Here is a 13,416-nt window from a genome sequence, read left to right on the forward strand (position 1 = left end):
GTTTTACTCACAAAAGGGAGGGCTCTTAATCCTAGGTAAGTTAAACTGTGTTTACTTTCCATCAAGTAAGACCTTAACAGATTTTAGAAAAAGGAGAAAAAACTTAACAATAATCCATGTGACTGAAAGAGAACCATAAATGTTATTAAAAAATTGAATTTTAGGGTCCAGCCGATGGTATGGAAGTTAAGGTGGCTAGATATCACAATGCCAATTATGCAATTTGCGTCCCAGATCCAGAAGCTTGAAAAACACAATGGCATGTGAGCGTGTATGCCCAAAACCCCAACAGGAGGGAAAAATGTTAAAGTAAGGATTGTAGCATGCCCATGTCTCATGGCAGAGTGGTGATTTCTTTCCCTCCCTGCTTTGGGTGAGTATGTATGTGTCCTGTGGCAAAATTTTAAAAAGTAAAAGTTGAATTTTAGTATAAAAATCAGAATCTATTCATAAGTATAAATGTAAACAAAGTCATATTAATACATGCAAAAAAAAAACCCTCAGGGGGAATGGCCACATCACAATCCCTTCTCCTCCATTTTCCTATTGGGATCAGCTGGCCCCTGGACATTTCCTTTCTTTCTCCTTTTTAAAATTTTTTTCATTATTTTAAAAAATGTAATTATTTAATTTTATTTATTCGTTCATTTATCTTATTTTGACTAGAGAGAAACAGAGAAAGAGAGAGAAAGTGAGAAAGCAAGTCACCGGGTCCATGACTCAAACCGTGATCGGCAATGTGAGAGTGTCCAGCACCTTAATCACCATGCTGCCACTGGTCCCCTCTCCTTTTTTATTTTTTAAAAAAGATAAAATTATGGGGCCAGAAGTTGACATGGTAGTTAAGACATTGGACACCACGTGGCCAAGTGTGTTGTTTGCATCCTGGACACACACCCTGATAAACATGCCGGGAGCATGTGTATACATGCCCAAAATTCCAACAGGAGAACAGAGGAGAAAGGACTGTGGTATAGCTTGTTCCCTCTGGGAGGTAATTTCTCACCTTCCATCTGTCTCTATCCAGTGAACGTATGTACTCTATAGCAAAAACTAAAAACTCTATAGCAAAAACTAAAAACTCTGAATTCACAAAGCAATTTCTAGTTTTACTTACCCTGGATGGTAACATTTTTAATGAACATGTAATAATCAATATATTTATATATTTACAATGTGATGTTTTGATACATGTTTAGATTGTTAAATGATTAAATAAAGTTAATCGACATACTCATTACCTCACATTTATCATTCTTGTGATGGGGATATTTAAAATCTACTTTCAACAAATTTGAAATATACATTATTAACTATAGTTACTTTGCTGTGCAAAAGATTCCTAAAACTAATTTCTCCAGTCTAAATGAAACTTTGTATCATCTGAACAACATCCCTCTCTTTCCTTTTATATTCTGACAACTGCCATCATTATAATGATCACATTAGTTCTCATTTGCATATGGAATTGCATGGTATACTGTATAGAACAAGCTAAAGATAGAATCTTTTGTTCTCTAGCTATTTACACGCTAAAGTGGACAATCTCATGAACAAAGAGAACAGCAAGCAGAAAATTCTATCTTTTCAAAAAATTAAAATGAAAAAAAAAATACTATGCAAAAAAAGAAAAGCATAGTAAGTATTGTTAGGTTTTTGAAAGGGCAAGTCACAGCCACACAAATCAAATACCATTTTATTTAAGTGCATGGGTGGAAAAGGCATAGACAGACTTTCTGGTAACCTCTAAAAGAAAAGGAAAAGAGCTTAATAAAATTCCTTTTCAGTAATAGCTATAGATTAAGCCTGAGCTAAGGCATAGGAAATAGAGAAGACAAGAGACAGTGTGAGGTAAGATTTCCTGAGAAAAAAAGAAGTCCAAGTAAGAGTAGGATTTAAAGTAGGAAAAATAGGAAACCATGAAGGGAATGATCTCTTTTGGACAACAGACAAAAAGGTCAGGCAGGGCCAGCCAGTAACATGGTGGGTAAGCTGGCTGGATTCCATATGACCAACTGTGCAGTTTGAGTCCTGGATCCAGTGGCTTGGAAAACACACTAGGTGTGTATGCATGGGTGCCCAAAATCCTGACAATAGAGAAGAGGGATTTCATGGAGTGGTTCCCTTCCTGGGGAGAGCTTTCTCACTTTCCCTTTCTCTCTCTCTAGAGAGTATATGTGATCTACAGCAAGCAAGAAAAAAGGAAGGTGCGACAGACAAACCTAGTGAGAGATGTTGACAGTAGCTCACATGTGCATTCCCAAGTGTCTGTTGTGGGCTCTAAGAAGAAAAGCAACAGCAAGTCCACATATAGCACCTGGGGCCCCCAGGTAATTCTAAGGCTCAACATATTTCATATTCAAATACCCCATGGGGCAGGTTGTATGAGCCCTAGAACCATGAAAACCACAGGAAGACATGGGCCAAAAACAGGCTGGAAAGTCAAGAAACCATGGGACAGAGAGGTTAAATAACTTTCCCAAGATCCTAAGAAAGGTAAGTGGTGAAACTGGAAGAACCAAGGTCTGGAAACTAAAAAAAAAAAAGAGAGGAAAAAAAAAAAAAAGGTGAAGGGAGAGAAAGACAGATCACAGCTAATATAAACCCAACTATCGTGGTAAAGAAACGACAACACACCATTAGCTCTGACAAGTGGAAATTTGGGCAGGGAATCTACATCTGTGTATATTATACCTGATCTGCCTCGATATCTGACTCAATTTTCTAATTATTTTCTTTACAAAACACAGCAAATGAGTTCGGGTTACTTTCCAACAGAAAAATCAAGAAAGAATGATGTTTGTATCAAGTATAGCATTTTCCTCCTGCCCAAACATACCTGGAATCTGTGCCCCAGTGCATGGCATAAATCTTGGCCAGGTGCCCCCTCAGCGTTCTCCTAGTGCGCATTTGGATTCTTCCCACTGGGTCAATATTGTTTGTGATCTTAAAAATAAAAAGGTTACTACAAATTAACATCTGTAATTACAGGACCCTACACCTGAAATCCCTCCTTTTCTTTAATGGTTATGCAGCTTGTTCACTGTGCCCCATTCTCCCATGGATTTAGTATGGCACTCTGCACCTAGCCCTTTCATGACTGCTATTAAGCCTACTATTCTTGCTGGTTTCCAGGATGCTGTTTCTGCCTTCCAATGCATGTGCAGAAAGACCGCCAGCTTCAGACATACAAGCTTCCCCCCTTTCCACTCCTCCCCATGCTGTGCATCAAGGACCAGTTCTTCCTGGTCTTATATTCCTCCACGGCTGCCCTTCTTCCAGCACCACCACACAGATGGACTGCATCACAACATAGCAAGCAATTCCTATGTTGGGCTAGGTTCCAACTCAGGTAAGATTATATCTGCTTCTGCACAACCATCACTTGTGGACCAGCTGCAGACGTACACAGCTACTGACCCATCCCATGTACAAAACATTGACATTAAAGATTTTAGGTTAGCAAATAGAGTAACACAATAGGGTTTTTTTTTTTTAATAAATATAATTTACTGTTTAACCTCAATTAAAGTATACCCTCTAAAGCATTTATACAATGAACACAAATCATCAGTACAAGTATGAATATAATTTTTTCTTTCACATGTCCGTCCAATTTTTTGGACTTTACTTTTTCAATAAGGTAAAATTTTGGGACCAGCAGTTAGCGTAATGGCTAGTTCACTGGACACCCAAGTAGCTGACTATGGTTCGAGTCTCAGACCCGGTGGCTTAAACTCCTGCCAGGCGCGTGTGCGTGCAGATCCCTGTACCCAAGATCCCAAGAGGAAAATGGAGAAGGGATTGCGACGTGGCCATCCCCCCGGGGGGTGATTTCTCGCTTTCTGTTTCTGTCTTTCTGGCGAGCACACGCGCCCTATACCAACCCCCCCCCCAAAAAAAAGGGTAAAATTTGTATAACATAAAATTAATCTTAAAAAAAATTAAAACGCAGTGTCTTATTGTGTTACATTCCTCTTTCCTCAGCATCCCAACTATTCAGGACTATAGGTATCTGCTATCACACCCAACATTTAGGGTAGGCCAGGAATTGAACTCAGACCTCCCATGTGGCCTCAGCTGGCAGATCAGCAGGGTCATATCAGCATATGCCACCATGGCTAGTCCTTAAACATGTTAAGAAACACAGTTCAGCACATTTAATGTCACAGTGTTGTGCAATCATTAAGTACTACCTCATTTCACAACATTTTCATCACCCATAAAGTGCAACTCATACCGACTAAGCAGTCACTCCCTATGGTTCTCTCCCTCAGTCCCTAACAGTCACTAATCTACTTTCTCTATGGAACTCTATGGGAACTCTGGATATTATATGTAAATGAGCCATAAAATACATAACGATCTGTGTCTGGCTTCTTTTGCTTATCATAAAGTTTTTGAGGTTTATCCATGTTGTAGTGGGAGTCAGTACTGTTCCTTTCTATGGCCAATATTCCTTTGTACAGGCATACCACCGTTTTTCTATTCATCCATTTATGAAAGTTGAGGTTCTTTCTGCATTTTAGCTACTATGAATAGAGTTGTTATAAACATTTATTTATATATCCATTTGAAACCCATTCTTTGATTCTTTTTGAACTATATCTGTCAGTGGAACTGCTATGTCATATGATAATTGTATGTTAAATTCTTTAAGGAACTGCCAAATTGGACACTGGAAATCAGAGTTCTGAGGCAGAGGAGCTTCAAAATACCTTATTTTAAGACAATAATGATATATTACAACTATTACTGATATAACAGGAAGCAATTATCTAAACCCACTACTTCTTATGCCAAAACCAGAATGACTTCTGAATGAAAATGCTCCAAGCACAGGCTTTATAATCTCACTGCACGGAACTGGAGTAGAGCCCACTCTACAGGTTCCAGGTGTAGGCACCACTCCGGCAGCTTGTGTACCAGGCAGTCAACTCTGCAATATTAAGCTAGCTCTTACCTGAGAGAGAGTTGCATCTGCACATGCTTTTCTGGCATCCTAGGAAATAATAGTAACAAAAAGAAATTAGTAATGTTTCAGATACATTTAGCCTTAGGTCCTGATACATCAAAGGTTTAGAGGGAGAGCCTCGATAAACTGTTCGGTGCAGAAGTAGGATATGAAAGGATGGAGTACTTTCTCCTTCCCTCTCCTCAGCACTTCACAGTCCACTACCAATTACAGACTGTCTAGGCCACAGTGAACAGAGAACAAACGATACCCAAATACATTTAAGATCTGCAGATCATGTCAACTAGCCAGCACAATACCCCTGGTACCATGGCACTGTAGTCAGCACTAGGGAGATTACGATGAAACCTGGGGCCGTACCTAAGAACCCTACGACTGGCCTTGCCTGCCTTTGACCTTTCCACAGGTCAGCACATACTCATCTTGCTCTTTTTTTTTAAAGAGGTTTTTGTTATAGGGTACCTGTGCTCGCCAGACAGATGGAGAGAGACAGAGAGAAAGAAAGTGAGAAATCACCCCCCAGGGGGGATGGCCACGCCGCAATCCCTTTTCCTCCATTCTCCTCTTGGGACTTTGAGCAGGCATCTACATGCACCCAGTGTGAGGTTTAAGCCACCGGGTCTGGGACACGAACCGCAGTCAACTACATGGGAGTCCAGTGACAGAGCCATTACGCTAACTGCTGGTCCCTCGTCTTGCCCTTTTTAACAGCCCATGCAGGACCAGAAGGGGTGTGGCCCAAAAAAATAAGTCTAAAAAGAGCAAGGTATCAGCCCCTAAAAACCTCTCCTCTGGATTGTATTAACTAAGGTGTTTGTTTTCAAGTCAACTGTTAATTCTATATTTGATAAAAGAAAAAAGAGCAAGGGATCTGGAGTTAGACCAGACTTTTTGGCTACTGTTCCCACCTGCTGTCTTCTCTACAAAAGGACGTACAGAAACAGAACAATGCTAATGAAAATACTTCCATCAATATAAAGTGATCACAGTTACTAGGAAATAAATCCTGAAATCTCAAGTTAACATACATTTACATTTTTTTTTTAGAATTCCATTTTATTATTATTATTCTTAAATTTGTTTTACGGCTCATGTACTCACCGAGAAAGACAGAGACAGAGAAGAAGAAAGTGAGAAAGCAAGCTGCCAGGTCTGGGACTCACACCATGGTCAGTCATATGGGAGTTCAGCACTTTACCAACCATGCCATCTGCTGGGCCCCCAGTATATATTTTTACAAAACAGAAAGATATACATAATGAAAGAAAATGACACAATAGTTTGTTTTTGGAGAGGATTTTGCTATAAGGCACGTGTGCTCGTCAGAAAGACAGAGAGAAAGAAAGTGAGAAATTCCCCCCCGGGGGGATGGCCACGTCGCAATCCCTTCTCCTCCATTCTCTTCTTGGGATCTTGGGCACACACGTAAACGTGCCCGGCATGAGTTTAAGCCACTAGGTCTGGGACTCGAACCACAGTTGACTACGTGGGAGTCCAGCGACATAGCCATTACGCCAACTGCTGTTCCAGACACAATAGCTTTAAAAGATAATAACATTTGAGTGTAGACCTAATTTCAAAAGAAACTCGTGGTATTTTTTTTTCTTGCCAGAGGGTACATGAGTTCACCAGAGAGATGGAGACAGAGAGGGAAAGCATCCTCAGTGGGGCATGGTCATGCTGCAGTCCCTCTCCTCCACCTCTCCATCCCAAAAGGATTTTGGGCATGTGCTAACACAGCAGGGCCAGGACTCAAATCACTATCAGCAATGTAGGATTCAGTTTCCCTTTACCAGTAGGCTACAGGATGGGCCACTTATAATTTCAAATTAAAAAAATGTTTCTGTTATATTTCCAGATGACCTTCTGCTATCAAAATGGAAACAGGCCATGAGACAGGATTTACATATATGGGAGTCCTATATCAAAGAAGATGCCCAAAGGGATAAAATGCCTCACTACATATAACCTGTCTTATAAAACTGGTGTTACTATTCATAAACTGATAATACAGAAACCATATTGAGATTGGAACCAACAATTAGTAATAGCTATGTCGCTAGACTCCTACATAGTTGACTGCGGTTTGAGTCCGGACCTGGTGGTTTAAACTCATGCCGGGCACATGTGCATGCGTGCCCAAGATCCGGAGAACGGATTGCGGCATGTCCATCCCCTCTGGGGGGGATTTCTTGCCTTCTGTCTCTTTTTCTCTGTCTTTCCAGTGAGTGCACGCACCCTACAGCAAAAAAATAAATAAATAAAAAAGATTATTATGATAAATATATCAAGTCTTTAGATTCCAATCATCTTTAATTTAAGGTATTATTAGTAATCTGATTATAATTAAACCACAAAAATTAAGTAATCAAGTATTTTTATGGCAACAACAGAATTTAGAGAAAGGAGGATTTAAAAGATTCTGAGTAACAAGTCTTTTTGTCAATAAATTTTATCTGTCACGTGTTAAGTTTAACATTTATTTCTGAATACCAACTTTGTTGATGCTATGTATATACCATTTGATTTTTGAAATAAATATCAAGACTTTATTTATTTATTTACTTATTTATGATTATTTATCTATCTGTTTGTTTTGTTGTGATTTTTGGGACACTGGGTCCAGGACTTAACTGCAGCCTGTCATGTGGGAGTCCAGCATCTTAACTATCACTCTCTGCCGACCCCTCAAGCCTTTTTTTTTTTTTTTTTTAAATTAAAGAATTATGTACCTGGGTCAGTAGGTGACGTGGTGGTTAAGGCACTGGACACTCCCACATGGCTGACCACTGTTCGAATCTCAGAAATGGTGGCTTGCTTTCTCACTTTCCTTCTCTCTGTGTGCCTGTCTTTCTCTGGTCAAATGAAAATGACTGAATGAATAAATAAAATTAAAAAAAAAAAGAATTATGTATTTAATTTATTATTATTATTATTTTTAATTTGACTGGGGGGCAGGGGCAGTGAGAAAGCAAGCTGCCAGGACTCAAACTGCGGTCAGCCATGTGGGAGTCCAGTACCTTAACTACCATGCTACCTGCTGGCCCCCTACCTCAACTTTTATAAAGGGAGAAAATAAAATATAGAATCTAAGCAACTTCACCCTGGTGAGTGTCTATAGAGTAAAATGGGTTCCTTAATGTACCATATAACAGACTGCGGTACTACTACTGCTATGAAGAATAAGAACTATTCTAAAAACTCAAAACACAGATAACTTCAATTAGGTCATCACTTTAGCAATAAGGGCTTAGGTAAATGAGCATATTGTTTCTCAGAATGGACCTCTTCAACTTTTACAATTACTCTTCTACTTTTACAATGATAAGAAAAAGGTATCTAATCCAAACAAGCTCTATAAGTACAAAACAAAAACAGAACACTTGAACATACTTCAGATTAATTTCCAATTTAATGGACCTGTGCAGATGTGTACATGATGCTGGTGTGTCAGTTTATTTTAAAAAATAAAAAAATCTGCACCCTTACATTTTGTGTTGCTTTTCAGCTATTCCTGTACTTAACATGCCATGTTTCAGTCAAAATTCTTCTGAAAGCCCATTTTCCTCAATAATACAGTCAAAAGGAGTATAAAAGGTTCTTTTGGGTCTTTCAGCTAAAAATAATTTTAAGAAAAGAAATACTGTCTCTTAGAATCATCTGCTACCTCTAGTTTGATTCATAAGACTCTGTACTTTTTTTTAAGTGATTTTTTTTTTTGCTATAGGGTGTGTGCACTTGCCAGACAGAGAGAAACAGACAAGAGAGCGGGAAAGTGAGAAATTACCCTTCAGGGGGGTGGCCATGCCACAATCCCTTCATCTCTCCCTCCTTTTTGGATAGACGCTACCATTTTGTAGCTGCTTTTTCATTTATTCCAGCTAACTACACAGAGTATCGTTTTAATCACTTCAATATTTAAAAGATTTATCTACGTCCTCAATCAATCAATCAATCAATAAACCTAAAAATCTTTAAGAGAGAGAGAAGCCAGATAGCAATACCAGATAGCATTCATGGTTGTGAGAAAGGAACCCTCAGGGCAGTGTGGTCATGCTGCAACCTTTTTTCCTGTTTGTCCACCCACTAGAATTTTGGACACACAAGTATATAGACTCTTTTTCTTTTCTTTTCTTTCTTTCTTTTTTTTTTTTTTAAGGTTTTTGCCATAGGGCGCATGTGCTCCCAAGAGAGACAGGCAGAGAGAAAGTAAGAAATCACCTCCAGGAGGGACCAGCAGATGGAGTAATGGCTACGTCACTGGACTCCTATGCAGCCGACCACGGTTTGAATCCCAGAGCTGGTGGCTTAAACTCATGCCAGGCACATGTGTGTGCGCCCAAGATCCCGAGAGAAGAATGGAAGAGAAGGGATTGCAGTGTGGCCATCTCCCGTGGCAAGTGATTTCTTTCTGTCTCTCTGGCGTGTGTAAGTGCTTTACAGCAAAAAAAAATCTCTCGGAAGAAAAAAAAAAAAAAAAAAAAAGAAAGAAAGGAAGAAAAAAGAAATCCCCCCTAGGGGAATGGTCACTGCAATCCCTTCTCCTCTACTCTCATCTCAGGATTTCAGGCATCCAAGTACACACACCCAGCATGATTTTTTTAAAAGAATTAGTTAATTTTATCTATTCACTCATTTATTTAAATTTGATCAGAGAGAGAGAGAGAGAGAGAAAGCAAGCCTCCAGGTCCAGGACTCGAACTGTGGTTGGCCATGTGGGAGTGTTCAATGGAGTCAACACCATGCCGCCTGCCTCCTCCCCCGCCCCCAGCATGATTTAAGACACCAGTTCCAGGGCTCAAACTGTGGTCACCCATGTGGGAGTCCAGAGCCTTAACCACCATGCAACCTATTGGCCACCTGGTATGTTTTACAAGCTGGCAGGCTGGGATCCAAACTACATTCAGTGATGTGGGATATGGCTCCATTCAGCACTGTGCAATGGGGCCAGACCTATCAGATCCCCTCCATGTTAAGATTTAAAATTCTTATTATAGAGAATATTTTCTATTTTCTTCTTAGCTAAATCTCAGATTATATTTTCTGAGTTCAAGGAAAAGTTGGGTGACATTATGACATTACCTCCAATTCATACTGTTTTCTGAACATATAATTTGTCATTTAAAACGAAATAATTAGGCTTCATCCTTATACTGGGCACAGAAAAGGATCTGTCGTTTAGACACATATTGAATGCTGTCAACTTGTAAAGTGATGCTCTGAAGAGCAACCAGAGCCTTACAGATCAAAACAACAAAAAAAATTACCGAGAGTTCTTTCATCAACTGTACAAAAACCTATAAATACATAGAAGATTTGTTTCTTCCTACTAAGTCTACTTTTCTTCTCTCACTCTTCCTATCATTATTTCTAATAGCAGAAACTTGTACTGGCATCCATGTTTCTCTTTAAAATATTCATTCAAAGTAGTGTTTTGGGCTGGTCCTATATCTCCGTCATTAAGAGAACCAGACCCCACATGGTTGACTGTGTGGTTCAAATCCTGGCCCTGGCAACTTGAAAAACACACTGGATACATTTGCATGTATGCCCCAAATCCCAACATAATGGAGAAATGGAGAGCAAAACTAAACTAATTTCTTTTAGAACTACCACTTTTTAAGAAGTGCATGGATTCTGCAATTTAACATTACGTATTAGTCATAGAATACATTTACTGTCTTAGAATTCTATGAAAGTAATTCTTTGTACAGTGCAGCTAAATTATGCAAGGTTGTTTTTATCTTCAATTAAATATATCTGCTCCATATAGTAGTCTATCAGATGTTGCAGATTATACCACAGCCAGGAAGGCACAGACTAATTCCGTGGCCGACATGCTGAGGTCACACCGGAGATCCAGGTTTGGAACCCAGGTTAACATAACAGAAGCATGCACCTTTGATTCTCGCTGGTAGGGAGGATTGTGGAATGGCAAGACTGTCAGGGTTACCTACCAATTATTCCTCTCTCAAGAAATATAAACAAACAAACAAGTTTAAAATAAAAAGTCATAGACTCCAAAAGTAACCCTTAGAAAACATCCTCTTTCTTTTTTTTTTTTGAGAGGTTTTCGCTATAGGGCACGTGCGCTCGCCAGACAAAGACATAGAGACAGAAAGCGAGAAATCACCCCCCAGGGCGGATGGTCACACCGCAATCCCTTCTCCACTCTCCTCTCGGGATCTTGGGCACGCACGCACATGCGCCCGGCTTGAGTTTTAAGCCACCAGGTCCGGGACGCGAACCACGGTCGACTACATGGGAGTCCAGCGACATAGCCATTACGCTAACGGCTGGTTCCCAGAAAACATCCTCTTTCAAGGTTAAGAAAAAAAATGAGTCAGGGACACCTAAAATAAGTTTTCATTATTTTTTTTTTTTTAACTTCTCTTAGATTTTTGTCACAGGGCACATGTGCTCGCCAGAAAGAGAGATTCACAGAGAGGAAAAGTGAGAAATTATCCCCCAAGGAGGGTGCCCATGACACAATCCCTTCTTCTCCCAAAATTTTGGGCATGGATGCACACATGCCTGACATGATTTTTAAAGCACCAAGTTTGAACCATGGTCAATCATGTGAGAGTCCAGCACCTTAATGACTATGCCACCTGCTGGCTCCACTTTTTAAATTATTGTTGTTAATACTTTTTTTTTCCCCCCAAGAGTTTATTTTATTTCCTACATGAGCAAGAAAAAATGTGAAAGAAAGAGATAGGTATCCTTGACAGGGTCTTGTCATGCTGCAATCCCAGTCAGGATCTTGGATGTATGCGGACCTACCTGGGACCTAAACCCACAGCCAGTCATGTAACATCTAACACTGCAGAATGGCATACCACCACCTGTGCCACTTGTCTGGCCCCAAACCCCTACTTCTGCCCTCACCTTAACAGAGTCACAATATTCAGGGGTGGGAGGAATATATTACACTCTTATATAGCGACCAAAGGAGTGTCACAAAGCTAATGCCCAAGGTTAAAATAAGTGCCAAAGACATTTATGAATTCTGTGGAAATATTTTATATACATTCAAATAAATAGCATTAAGAAAACAAAAATCCTGAAAATAATCTTTTAGACCAGAATTAGTACACACTGGGCCAGTTAAGATCCAATTTTTGGGGCCAGCAGGTGGCACAGTGGTTAAAGGTGCTGGACTCCTATATGGCTGACCATGGTTCAAATCCTGAACCTAGTGGCTTGCTTCCTCACTTTCTCTTTCTCCCTCTCTCTCTCTCTTTCACATTATGTCCCTCTCTGGTCAAATTAAAATAAGTAAATAAATAAATAAAGTTATATAAAATAATTCTTAAAATTAAAAAAAAAAAGATCTAATTTTCATTTAAACCCCTCAATGAAATATTCTGTAACCCAAAACAATTAACATCTAACAGGTAACATGTGACTTGAAATCCAAACAACAAACACAATTAAACACATAAATGGATACATACTCTGATCTGGTTTTTAAGTTGTTCGGCCTCCTGCCGTAACTGGTCAAGTTCACTCATTTTCTAATTTTAGTGCTCTTCAACCTCAAAGAATCTGAGATCTGAAACAGAAACACAAACGTAAAAAATGAATAAACAATTGTTGAGTAACTTCAAGTAAAAAAAGAAAATCGAAAATTCAAGAGCTATCATTTCATTACAAATCAAGGAACTTTCTTTGAGCATTCATTAGAACTCACAAAATACCACTCAGAGCTGAGTTAATAAAATACAATCACAATTATTCACTGGCTTTGTATAATATAACAGTGTCTAATATATTACTGAAAAAACAGTGATAGATCGAAAAAATATCCACTAATAAGCATTTTTAATGAAAAGTTCTGGGTCTCCCTATAAACTCCAGACATAAAACCCAGGGGCAGGTACCTCAATAAACAGGACTATGGGCGAGACCAGCAGTTAGCGTAATGGCTATGTCGCTGGACTCCCACGTAGTGGACCGTGGTTCGCGTCCCGGACTCAGTGGTTTAAAATTCATGCCAGGTGCATGTGCATGCATGCCCAAGATGCCAAGAGGAGAATGGAGGAGAAGGGATTGCACCGTGGCCATCCCCCCTGGGGAGTGATTTCTCGCTTTCTGTCTGTCTTTCTGGTGAGCACATGTGCCCTATAGCAAAAAACTTCTCCAAAAAAAAAAAAAAGAAAAAATCACAGAGCAATACTAAAAGGATCTGGTATGTTGTCTAGCATTTCTTTGGTTTAGAAACAACTGACTCTGCCCCCAAAATGGACCTTGTGATTCCAGTAGGACCAGAAACACCACCTTGATATTTACCGGTACCAGTTAAATTAGACTCAGCACAAGCCACCCTGCACACTTACCCTCAACTCTGACCCCACCCCTAGACACATTACACAGTATTCTTTTTTTTTTTTTTTTGGAGAGGTTTTCGCTATAGGGAGCGTGCGCTTGGCAGAAAGACA

At 39.6% G+C, this 13,416-nt stretch overlaps 1 protein-coding gene across 1 annotated transcript in view; it reads right to left on the bottom strand.

Moving 5' to 3' along the window:
• The window catches only part of GNB1 (G protein subunit beta 1), a 54,110-nt gene that overhangs the window by 24,960 nt on the left and 15,734 nt on the right, over window positions 1-13,416 (bottom strand). Inside the window, 3 exon segments of the mRNA XM_014582360.1 lie at window positions 2,840-2,946; window positions 4,964-5,002; window positions 12,433-12,530. Coding sequence (XP_014437846.1) covers window positions 2,840-2,946; window positions 4,964-5,002; window positions 12,433-12,489 — 203 coding nt within the window. The 5' untranslated portion in view covers window positions 12,490-12,530.

Source organism: Tupaia chinensis, unplaced genomic scaffold, assembly GCF_000334495.1.
Source record: "Tupaia chinensis unplaced genomic scaffold, TupChi_1.0 Scaffold143584_1, whole genome shotgun sequence".
Lineage (NCBI taxonomy): Eukaryota > Metazoa > Chordata > Mammalia > Scandentia > Tupaiidae > Tupaia > Tupaia belangeri.